This window comes from Triturus cristatus, chromosome 5_2 (assembly GCF_964204655.1).
Source record: "Triturus cristatus chromosome 5_2, aTriCri1.1, whole genome shotgun sequence".
Lineage (NCBI taxonomy): Eukaryota > Metazoa > Chordata > Amphibia > Caudata > Salamandridae > Triturus > Triturus cristatus.
Window position 1 is genome coordinate 217976549 of NC_140588.1, and position 13347 is coordinate 217989895.

Below are 13347 nucleotides of genomic sequence, written 5' to 3' on the forward strand. Positions count from 1 at the left end.
ATTTCATTATCAGCACTTTAACGGAAGTAAAGTTGAGATAAATCTAACACACTATTCAGAAGATGGTGCAAACTGCAGATATCACCAGTATTCCAGCGATAAGTGCCCCTAAATTTAACACCATGGTGAACAAGAAAGAGTCACACAGCAGTTAAGAGAACAACCAAAAACGTTATTAATTTTTTTTTCAAACTTTATTTTTTATAATAATAAATATATAAACGATAAACTATTTTCAAACTTTTTTTTTTTATTAACCTATATATGAACAATAAACTAATAAACAAAATGTAACAACAATAATACAAAACAACAAGGCGGAAAACTCCTGTGGGAATCATGGATATCGACGACAGACCTGGAAAATCAGAAAGTTTTTTAAAAACACAACAACATGGTATTCTCAACAAAATACCACAAGAAACAAATCACAGATATATAAAATGCATACAGCTAACAAAATTTTATAAGTTTAACTTACAAAAACTGTAAATATTGCCGCTTTAAAATATTTACCGAATCTGAAGATTTTTTTTTGCAGAAGGCACCACGCCCACAACGTTTTTCTTCAGTGGGGAGGACATTTTTTACTTCTCCCAAGGGGCAAACAAAGACCAATGCCACCTTCATCACTCGCAAGATTTGCCAAAGAGTTCTGTTACGAGGGGATCCTAACAAAAAATACTCGTGCGGCACAGCAAGTATGATGAAACACCTAAGGACCCTTCATCCAAACAATCTTGCACGAGAAGAGTGCAAACAGATGAGAAACACTCCTGTTCTGTATCTGTAAAAAAGAATCACAAATAAATGTATATTAATAACTTTCAAATTTATACTATTCCATTACTGTACAAACACATTTTATATAAAAACTAACTAAGAAACTATAGCCCTGAACCACAAGTGTGACGATCGTTAAAAAACTACATGCATAGTGCATACTACTTTGAAGCAGTTCATGCCCTAAAGCCTACCTCACTAAAAGACTACATGCTAACTGACTAAATGATTACAGTACTATAAGGAGACACACTGGGTGAGTGACAGGGTGTTTTCTAGAAGAGTATGAATACTAACTAGGGAATTGAAGATGTGAAACACAACTGTGTAGGTGATTAGAGGACTGCATCCATACTGTATAGGCATTTAAAGCAGTCCATGTGCTAAGGCCTGGCTCACTGCATCACTACTTGGGTACTGACTGAATGATTAGAGTACAGCAAGGAGAGTGCCTAGCTGAATTTATAAGTGCTAGGCTTTTCGCACAGGGAATGGATTAGTACTTGGTACTGAATGGGTCACTAGAGGAGTGCAAAGGCAGTGACAAGTGCTGGACTGTATGGATACTGACTAGGACATTGAAAGTGTGAAAGGCAAGTGTCTAGGTGGTTAGAAGACTGCATGCATAATGCATAGGGGTTTGAAGCAGTCCATGTGCTAAGGCCTGGCTCAGTGTATGAATACTTAGGCACTGACTGAATGATTAGAGTACTGCAAAGATAGTATCTTGCTGAATTTATAAGTGTTTGGGTTTTAGCACAGTGAATGGATTAGTACATGGTGCTGAATGGGTCACTAGAGGACTGCAAAGGGAGTGACAGGGTATTTCCTGGAAGTGTATGGATACTGACTAGGGAATTGAAGGTGTGAAAGACAATTGTGTATGTGGTTAGAGGACTGCATGCATAGTGGATAAGGGTTTGAAGCAGTCCATATACTAAGGCCTGGGTCACTGGATGAGTACTTGGGTACTGACTGAATGATTAGAGTACAGCAAGGAGAGTGCCTGGGTGAATTTATTAGGGTTTGGCGAAGTGAATGGATTAGTACATGATGCTGAATGGGTCACTAGAGGAGTGCAACGGTAGTGACAGAGTGTTTGCTGGAAGTGAACGGATACTGACTGGGGAATTGAAGGTGTGAAAGACAAGTGTGTAGATGGTTAGAGGACTGCATGCATAGTGGATAGGGGTTTGAAGAAGTCTATGTGCTAAGACCTGGCTCAGTGCATGAATACTTAGGCAGTGACTGAATCATTAGAGTACTGGAAAGAGAGTGTCTTGGTAAATTTATAAGTGTTTGGGTTTTAGAAAAGTGAATGGATTAGTACATGCTGTTGAATGGGTCTCTAGAGGACTGCAAAGGAAGTGGCAGGATGTTTCCTGGAAGTGTATGGATACTGACTAGGGAATTGAAGTTGTATAAGACAAGTGTATAGTATGTTAGAACACTAAATGCATACTGCATAGACATTTGAAGCAATCTATTTGGTACTTAGAAACTGACTAAATAATCAGACTACTTCTAGGACAGTGCTTAGGTAAAACTTTTAAATTTTCAGTTCTGCCACAGTGAACAGAATAGTACATGGTACTGCACCTTAGTGTCAAACCCTGACTCATTTTATCAATGCATAAGCAAAGACTAGCTTCTAATGCTACTAAAACTTGACAACATGAGAGGTTTTAAATTAGTTATCTGTCAGCAAATACAAGATGTTACCAAATGCTTCTCCCACAGTGGTTCCCAAATGCACACAGACTCACAGTGTGATCCTAGACAACAACCACTATACCTAGGAGTTTACCAAAAAACATTCACTACTGTGGAAGTGGTAAGGGAACTGCACACAATCTTCATATTTCAGGACTGCACTTTTATGTCAAAGCCTAACTCATATAATCAAAGCATAAGCAACGACTGGCTTCTAATGCTACTAAAACTTCACAACATGACCGGTTTTAAAACAGGTATCTGTCAGCAAATACACGATGTTACCACATGTTTCTCTCACAATCCTTACCCAAATGCACACAGACTCACAGTGTGATTTTAGACAAGCAACACTATCCTAGGAGTTTACCAAAACTCATTCACTAGTCTGGAAGAGTTAATGGTACTGCACACAATCTACATATTAAAGTACACCACATCAGTGTTAAAGCATGACTCATTTAATCAACGCATAAGCAAAGACTGGATTCTAATGCTACTAAAACTTCACAACATGACAGGTTTTAAAACAGTCATCTGTCAGCAAATACATGATGTTACCAAATGCTTCTCTCACAGTGATCCCAAATACACACTAACTCACACTGTGATCCCTAGACAAGCACCACTATCCCTATGAGTTTACCAAAACTCATTCACTATAGTGCAAGTGGTAAGGGTTTCTGCACACAATCTACATATTTCACAACTGCAATTTACTGTCAATGCCTGACTCATATAATGAAAGCATAAGCCATAACTGTCGTCTAATGCTACTAAAACTTGACAACATGACATGTTTTAAAACAGTTATCTGTCAGCAAATACACGATGTTACCAAACACTTCTCTCACAGTGGTTCCCAAATGCACACAGACTCACAGTGTGATTCTAGACAAACAACACTATCCCTAGCAGATTACCAAAACTCATTCACTACAGTGGAAGTGGTAAGGGAACTCCACACAATCTACATATTTCACGACTGCACTTTACTGTCAATGCCTGACTCATTTAATGAAAGCATAAGCCATAACTGTCTTCTAATGCTACTAAAACCTGACAACATGACCGGTTTTAAAACAGTTATCTGTCAGCAAATACACAATGTTACCAAATGCTTCTCTCAAAATCCTTACCCAAATGCACACAGACTCACAGTGTGATTTTAGACAAGCAACACTATCCTAGGAGTTTACCAAAACTCATTCACTAGTCTGGAAGAGTTAATGGTACTGCACACAATCTACATATTTAAGTACGCAAATCAGTGTCAAAGCATGACTCATTTAATCAACGCATAAGCAAAGAAAGGATTCTAATGCTACTAAAACTTCACAACATGACAGGTTTTAAAACAGTTATCTGTCAGCAAATACATGATGTCACCAAATGCTTCTCTCACACTGATCCCAAATACACACTAACTCACAGTGTGATTCTAGACAAGCACCACTATCCCTAGGAGTTTACCAAAACTCATTCACTACAGTGCAAGTGGTAAGGGAACTGCACACAATCTACATATTTCAGGACTGCACTTTTCTGTCAAAGAATGACTCATTTAATCAAATCATATGCCATAACTGTCTTCTAATGCTACTAAAACTTCACAACATGACAAGTTAAAACAGTTATCTGTCAGCAAATACACGATGTTACCAAAAGCTTCTCTCACAGTGGTTCCAAAATGCACTCAGACTCACCGTGTGATTCTAGACAAACAACACTATCCCTTGCACTATACCAAAACACATTTCTTCATCTAGAAGTAGTACTACATTTTACTATAGAAACAGAACATAACTCATTTCACAAATTCATAAACAATGACTGGTTTCTAACTCTACCAAAACATAAAAACAGCAGTTATCTGTCTACAAACACATGAAAAACACAAATGCTTATCACAGAATGGTTTCTACATGCACACACATTGTAGAGAAAAAAGTACTCCCTACACTTTACAAGGAGAAATACATTAGTCTGATTAAAATCAAAATAGTCTACATACATCCCCTCACAATTAAATAACTCATCTTTCAAGTTGTTTTGTAGATTAAGAAGTATATCAATCACTCACCATATTTTCTTTTACATAATCTCTGCACTGTGCACCTCTCAGCAAAAACAAAGAATGGAAAGGTTTCCCTTTCATTTTCCACACATATACATGTAAACATCAAATCACAATCCTTCACACATAAACTCAAAAGCAAATACACATTTCTATTGGTTAAACATTTCAACCCTTTCCAACTGAAATACACGTCAACCCTTCCCCCAATCTGCCTTCTGCCTGTTACCATAGAAACAGGTCATGGAACACTGCACTGAGCTCACAGGTCACAAGTTCAGCACACAATGTTCCTACACAAGACAGGAAGTGTGCTTGACTTTTCAACATATCAGCTTATCATATATAATGTTCCTTACAATCTGTTTTTGTTAACCAATAAGAATCATACCTTTAAAAAACAGAAATATACACCCTACCTTTCAGTGTAGAAAGTAGTCATACAACCAATGATTTCTTGTCCTTTTTCAAAAAACATTGTCATGGATCCACGCACCCAACGCGTGAGAATCCGTGCACCCAACGCGTTAGGATGCGCGCACCGTGCGCGTATTTCGACGTTTTTTTTTTTAAAAAGGGGGGCCCCAGGGGGTCCTTCTGGGACCCCCTAAGCACCTCTAGAGGGTCAGCGTATTTCCACTCTGCCCCCTTTATATGTTTTACACACTTATTCCCCTTGCTTCTTCAGCCTCGCTTCTACCGAGGCAGAAAATGGCCGCCAACAGTTCCTGGTTTCGAATGTAGAGAGACACTCGACAGCCAATTAGCATTCAGCGCGCGATCAGGAGGGTGCGCGCTCGGTTCGAGGAGGGTGCGCTTATGGTGCGGGTACGGTCCGCGGATCCTCCGCGGCCATAGATATCACTAACTTTTTTACCCTAATTTTCTCAGGAACTACTAAACGGATTTACACCATATATGCAAAAGGCACGAGTCCGAACTGAGGACTACCTCTTTGCCAAATTTGGTGTCATTCCATTCAGCGGTTCGGGGTGTAGCTGCGACAACAGATCCTATGGGAAATTGCATGGGGAAAACGCGTTTTGGGACCCCCCTTTTTTCTCGGCCCCCGCTTGACGGATCACTGCAAAACTTTCAGGGTAGGAGTGGAGCGGAGCTGGCCAAAAGTTTGGAAAATTTCGCGAGGATTCATCAACCGGCGCCAACGTTATTCCAAATAGAATGTTGCGGATTTCCTATAGAAAATAGGTCCTAACTATAACTATCTACTGGCGACCGCCAGTAGATAATATATATATATATATATATATATATCTGTAATCGTCTTACCAAACCAGCTCCTTTTGCTACTGCAATCTCCCCTGGTCCAGAAAGCAAGCGGCACAACTCAGAGGTAATCAAACTCCCATTTGATTTGATTTGTAACTATTTTAAATGAATTGCATTCTGCAATTCTTTAACTATACCCTATGCGTTTCAGCCGAAGCGTTCTACAAGGCCATAGAGGGCATTACCAGAGTGTATTTTTAAAGGGAAAAATCCCACCTACCAGCACCAAGAAGAAAGTATACATTTGGAGTATGAAACAAAGACAATGTTTTTGTATACACAGTCTAACAGCTACCATCTTTTAAAATAGTTTTTCTTTTACTTTAATTATATGCAGTTTTGTGTCAAAGATATGCAGAAAGAATTGTTTTACATTTCCTTTCTGTACATTTTCACTTCAAGATGCCATATTGGGCCCGATTCACAGAACTAACTTAAGACAAAATCCTAAACTTACTACTTTTGGTATTCACAGAAGGCATTTAGTAGTAGTAAAGTTAGGATTTTGTCTTAAATCTGTCTTAAGTCTGTCTTAAGTTTGTCTTAAGTCTGTCTTAAGTCTGTCTTAAGTCTGTCTTAAGTCTGTCTTAAGTCTATCTTAAGTTTGTCTTAAGTCTGTCTTAAGTCTGTCCTACTACTTTTGGTATTCACAGAAGGCATTTAGTAGTAGTAAAGTTAGGATTTTGTCTTAAGTTTGACTTAAGTTTGACTTAAGACAGACTTAAGACAGTCTTAAGACAAACTTAAGACAAACTTAGGACAGACTTAAGACAGACTTAAGACAGCCTTAAGACAGTCTTAAGACAAACTTAAGACAGACTTAAGACAGACTTAAGACAGACTTAAGACAAACTTAGGACAGACATAAGACAGACTTAAGACAAACTTAGGACAGACTTAAGACAGACTTAAGACAAAATCCTAACTTTACTACTACTAAATGCCTTCTGTGAATACCAAAAGTAGTAAGTTTAGGATTTTGTCTTAAGTTAGTTCTGTGAATCGGGCCCGTTGTCATTTAATTGAGTAAAGTACTCAAACGTTTTCATGACAAATACTGTTCTCTTTTCCTCTTAAAGAATAATTTTTACAAGAAAATGTTTACCCAATTTTCTCAAATATTCCAATGAAGTACCATATTAACATCTTGACACATAATCATTTGAATTTTCTTTTAAGGTCCTTTAGACTGTTAAAGATACTTTATTACATGTGTATATTAAATAAATAATCAATAAGTAGACCTTTACAATTCGATCTCACCCTTTCCCTCTTTGAAGTTGTAATGTTGTTCAGCTCTTAAGTACCACTTTCATTGGTTACCACATAACCCTCTTCAAGGAGATACTCATCCAATTGTATTATATATCAGTCTTTATGCTATACTTTTTCGTATTCTGACTCAGAAGATTTCATGGTTTCACTATCAATCTAGACTGCACCTTTTTGTGTTTTTAACTCAATAATCTTGACTAGTATATATTCCAAAATATTATTAAAAAATTCTTAGAAAGCTTTTGTAACGATATTGTGAGACCTCTTATCAATCTAAAAAGTTATATAAGGAATTCGTAATGGGATACCAATATTCCTCATTATGTGCAAATTCAGTCAATTATCTCCGCAGCATAAGAATTGTAAAGTGCAAATCTCAAAATCAATTGTCTCAATAGTACCAAGATTGTAAAGTGCAAAGTATATGTAAACATTCATCATAAAGTGCATCTCATGGAAGTACAAATTGGCAACAATATCTAATCTTGGTAATTCTACACTAAACCAGCAGATGATATCCATGATTCATTACCATTTAAACCATATAAGAAATCAGGTACTTAAAAGGAGGGGGAGAGTTTAACCTACTAAAATATCATAGTTCCTAAGATCTAATAATTATATATATATATCTCCTTATAGATACATAGAGGGCCTTTGGGTTAGACCTCTTCTGCCAATGGTCTGTCTGAGTGTTATTTACAGTCTGCTCCATCCATGACAAAGTGCTTGCATAGGGTAATGGTTCAGTCTACATCATTCATTGGTTCTCTTGTCCCTTGAATGATGGCAATTTCCGAGCACACATGCACATCCATCTAAAAATAAGTACGCTTCTGTGTCAAGACTGGTTGGCCAGTCCTTTAGTTTTCAATTTTCTCCATTTATCGATCTATTTTCATTTCTCTGATTCTCCCCTTTTCATTTTAAGTTTTCTTAAGAGGTTAGTACAGCTCGCTAGGCGGTGCTAAGAGTTTGCTTGCTTTCTGCTCATTTCACCTACAGTGTGCCACAACCCATGTGGCCACTTCCTCTAAATCAGGCAACCATTATGGGATGCTGTTGTCTATTGTGAATTATTGTTTTACCATCCCAGCATGGCCTATAAGTTGGTTCTAAATGGGGTAGAAATGCTGAATCATCAAAATATCAACCAACTGTGTACAATAACTGCAAGATGAGCAATACCTTTTCATGATGGGCAAGATGACATTCTTGCAATCATATTTACACTGTGTTTAGACAGCAGTATGTTTTCTTTTTCTATGGATATTCTTTTATATCTTATTTTGTCTTGCATATGATGCTGTATGTGTGTGTGTTAAATTGTGATTGCTTCACAGGAAACATGCAAGAATGAGTCAGTGGATGGATGAATGGATGCACAAGTGCAACGATGAGTGACTAACTGAATCTATGATGACTTATTGAGTGCCTAAATCTATCAATGACCAGAGGTACTTTCATCCATAGGCCAAATATGTTGGCATTGCCAGTGTTCATTGCAGAACGCCTGACTATCTGGGTTAAATAAACAACACCCTCAGGCCTTAGGATTTAAAGGTTAAATTGGTGTTGTGCTCAGTCTGGGTGGAATACCTTTTAGACTGCCTCTGTGTACCAAGGGTATCTCTTTGCAGCAGACTTCAGACACTGTTTGTGGATTCAGGCTATGATGCGTGCAGCAAACTTTAGCACACAAGACTCAGTTTTGTGTCCACTTGCAAGAGGCTCATTTTGTGTGCAGAAGACTTCATCAGACGTGTGCAACACTCCAGAAGCTATGTGCTGCAGGTCCCATGTCTCAGATTTAGTCTGAATATATCAGGGTTACCTATGTGTAGAAGGCTTGACTTTGGTGCAATAGGCCCTAGTCAAGCCGTAGCCTTCAATTAGCCTGTATGCAGCAAGCCTAGAGTTGACTGTGTGTAGTAGTTCCAATGTTTAGCATTGATACAATGCACAAAGGCAGACATTCAAAATAAAGCTGTATCCCTACAGTTACAGTGAACAGAGTGAGCACCATGAATGAAAGGGTATGCAGTGGGAGACAATGCTGTGAAACAGGTTTAATCTCAAAACTTGTGCAGCAACCATCAGGGTCGGACTGGAAAAGAAAATAGGCCTGGGCACCAAAATAAAAGTGCCTCTCGTCAGCTGATCTGTTAGTTAAGAAAGTGACCCATGGTCTAGTCTTCCTTCTTCGAGAGAAAGGCAGGCCACAAGCAGCAAGGCAGTCCTCTGGTAGCAGCAGGGCAATCCTCTGTGGGGCAAGGCAGTCCTTCTTCCGTAATGTCCTCAGTTCCTGGAGTGTACTGATAAGTGGCTCAGAAAGTCCAATATTTATACCTGGAGTCAGCCTCTGGTTCTGTAACATTCTTCTATTTCCCTGTTAAGGCTCCAGGAAATCTAGGGTGATAAAAAGCTTGTGTCAGGTTCCTTTGTGTGTGCTGGTGGCAAGCTCTTTGAAGTGCAAGGGGTGCAGGGGATAGCTCCGACCCCATCCATCCTAGCAGGTGGCTCATCCTGTCTAAACCTAAGTCCCTTTTGTGTCACTGTCTGGCAGATATACACAATCCTCAACAGCAGAGCCACTCATGGTCATGTAACTCAGGACACTGGCAGAAGGCACAAATGCTTAGACAAGAAAAAGGCATTTTCAGAATTGTGACCTAAAATCTGACCTCACCATTAAATATGATTTAAAATTACAATTCATTTGAGTTTAAACAGCATATCTCTATCTGATCCCAGTCTAAAGCTGACACTTATTAAATATAATAAGGTCGCCCAGTGTTAGTCAATGAGAGAGATAGGCTGCACCCTAGTGAAAAATGACTTTAGCAGTTTTTCACTGTCAGGACATGTAAAACTTAAAAACACATGTTCTACTTTTTAAATACCATGCATCCTGCCCTGGGAACTTTTAGGGCCTACCCTCACAAGTAACTTATGAGCATTAGAATGGAAGGTTTAGGGCTGGCAAAAGGTATATTTTGCCAGGCCAAAATGACTGTTTAAAACTGCTCCACAGGTTGCAGCCGCAAACTTGAGGCATGTTTTAAAAGGCACGGAGCGGCGAGAGGCACTGATTAAGTGGCATCCAAACCTTTGAGGAAAGTGTGACTACAGGGGGATGCTCCAGCTTGCACTCCATTATCGTCAACTATATAGATTAAACTTGTAACACATGAGAGTGTCTACACAGAAATTGACAAGCCAGGTAGTAATACTTATCACTTTAAAACACACATATTCCCTTGAAGATTTGGTTATTTACCAGGAAAGGGATTTACACAGATCAGGGATCGCCAGTCCTGAGGAAGGCCAAAACGACTCTTTATGGGCAATGATAAAGGCTGAAACATGTCGACTTAGAAGCAGAACAGGAGAGGAAGGGGGCCGTAATCTCCCCTAGACCATCTCCGATTTTTATCTTTTAATCCTATCCAGGGTACCCAGGAATACAAATTTAATAAAGGATATCTCTGAGTTAGTTTTATACTTTTCCTTTCACTGTCCTTTTGTTTGCTGCACGGATCCCAGCATAATTATGTTTGTTATGTCCTCCCCTCCCTTTGCTCCATCCCAGGTATTAGTCTGCGCAGGGATGTTGTAGCAGCCCTATGATGAAGTATGACACTAACTAGTGGGTGAGGGCAGTTTTTTAACACACCTCATGTTTTCTCAAGTTTTCTAAAGAGGCAGATGATACTTTTGGCCACCAATCTCTCCCTCCTTTTCCTCATTTTGTGATTGCATGTTTTAAAAGGCTACATTAATGGGTGGTACAATAGGTGCTGCAGGCCCACTAGTAGCATGTGAAGTACAGCCCTTGGGTACATGTAGTACTAGATCCTTGGGACTTACAAGTAAATGAAATGTGCCAATCAGGTGTCAGCACATTTTACCATGTTTTAGGGAGAGAGCACCAGCACTTTAACACTGGTTAGCAGTGGAAAAGTGTAATAAGTCCTAAAGCCATAACAAAATGAATTCAGCAAAACAGGAGGAGTGAAGGCATAAAGTTAGGGTGAATACCACACCAAGGATATCAGGTCTACCAATGGCCCACACACTTACCTGTCACATCAGCCCTTTGGGCATTTGCAGATTGCCCTGTCTGACCTTGGCAGTCATAATGTGTCCTCTGCTGTTATTTCTCTGTATAAATCCTTTGCGTCTTGTACTGCGATGGTCTCTCTGCCACATGGTGAGTTTGAAAATAAAGCACCCCTGCTGCCTCTGATGTACGTAGGTCTTTTAGTGTGATGAGAATTTTCACTCCTTTTGCGGATGATGCATATCATGAATTGTGTACTATGTGGTAGTACTATTGCTGGGTGTGCTAGACTTGGTGTGTGTGTGTAAAGATTCAATTGCCGCAAAAGCCATTCGAATTTAAAATTGATTGACATCATACACATTAAAAACAATCAAATTTGCAAGGGAGATGGCAATCTGATACTGTGTTATCCACAGGATACGATTATTTCTGTTGCAACTATGCTGTAACCAATGTGAGTCTAATTTCATACCAAATTTCTTATTACATTTCAGATAAAAGATGCATCTTTTTGGCAATTGTAATATTATTTGCTGTTCCCATCACACTGTCCCATTTGCGAGGAGTAGTCAGGCAATTTGAAGCTGACGTTTTTACTTAATGATAATTTTGAGAACATCAAAATTCAAAAAAGGATCCTGAGACCACTTGTGGAGACTATATCAGTTTGGGATAATAATATTTCCCAGTGATAATCCACTACTGTAACATTTACAAATTATATTCATATTTTTACATTCACTTCCACTATGTCACTTCATATGAGGTCACTAAGACCAGGCATTATATGATGCCACTTTCTGTGTCGTCTTCAGAGTTTTGGGTCATGTGAAATCACTTTCTGTCATGTCACACAGTGCCAAAGTATGTGATATCACTTCTTGCTACCCTTGGCATTTTGCTGAACTAGCATCAATGGAAAGTATGTATTCTTAAAAGGTAGGTGAGAGATTGATCATTCCATTCCTTTCATATTGAAATAACAAAACACCACCATTCATATGAATGATTACAAAATTCGAAATCGCCGCAACACAATATTGTACCATTTACTCTTAGAGCGCATACAAACAGAATGCCAACATATCAATCAGCTCTCTTTATTCCTCTCACTCATTATGTGACACATTCTGGCGCTGAAGAGTTGTATTGTTGCTGAGAGAAGAAAATTACATTTCAAAAGATTATGTCAATATAAAGATGTACGGCAGATTTTGAGCTGTACAGTCTAATGCAAAGCATGGCTGAGTATTTCAACAGTTACAAAGTTCAAATATTTTGGAATTAATTACAGTGGCGAACAGAACGGTGGATTTGATACTACAAAATACGGTGCTCTGAGCAGGGAGACAATCATCAAGTAATATAATTTAGCATAGACTTTTTGTTGAAGGCTTTGCTTGTGAATAAGGATATATTCGAGCATGCAGAGGATGATGTGGCAATGAGTGCCACCTGCACGGGCACTCACACTTTGACTCATACACACTGCGAGTGGACAAACCAAAACATGTTGAAAGTCACCAGGCAATAGAGAACATCTGACAGTAATCATAGCTGCAAAGCATGTAGTAACACAGAGGTATGTCTTTTTAAAATTATTATTATTTTTACTTTCAGGGTTTTTGCTGGTAAAGCAACTACACACTAATGAAAGTTTAATGCCAATATTTCATTTCAACGTTGTCGTTCATGTTTCCTGCATGTATCACCTTAAAGGAAATCTTCAATTCAATTTTGGCTTCATCTGGGACTTGGCGGCACCTATTTAGAGATAAAGAATGATTTTAATTGCTAATTGATGCCAAGAAGGACATACACCAGGTTAAATGTAGGAAAGCTCCTTAATGCATGTCAGCCATCAATCTCCAAGTATCAACTGACTCCTTTTAGAAGTTACCAACATTCTTCCCCATAAAATAGAATCTCCACCTGAGAACCCTTATCCCACACTTCTCCCCTTAAAAAAAACATTTATCTAATATATCACTTACACATATTCCTAAACCTATAGACAATTTCAAGACAGAGTATTATAAGGTCTATGTTATATAAATATCACTAAAAGAAAGAGAAGTATTTAATAAAAATAATCTTTTATATCAACTGGTGATCTGCATATTCTTCCACTTCTTCTTCTAGA

At 38.6% G+C, this 13347-nt stretch overlaps 1 protein-coding gene across 2 annotated transcripts in view; it reads right to left on the bottom strand.

Annotated features, from left to right (window-relative positions):
- Positions 1-9192: 9192 nt before the first annotated feature.
- The window catches only part of ADTRP (androgen dependent TFPI regulating protein), a 301601-nt gene continuing 297446 nt past the window's right edge, over positions 9193-13347 (bottom strand). For both annotated transcript variants that reach the window (XM_085606588.1, XM_085606587.1), the window contains 2 exons: positions 12917-12968; positions 9193-9547 (listed from right to left, as the gene is read on the bottom strand). In XM_085606588.1, the coding sequence (XP_085462714.1) occupies positions 9494-9547; positions 12917-12968 (106 nt within the window). In that variant the 3' untranslated portion in view covers positions 9193-9493. The remainder of the gene's footprint in view (positions 9548-12916; positions 12969-13347) is intronic.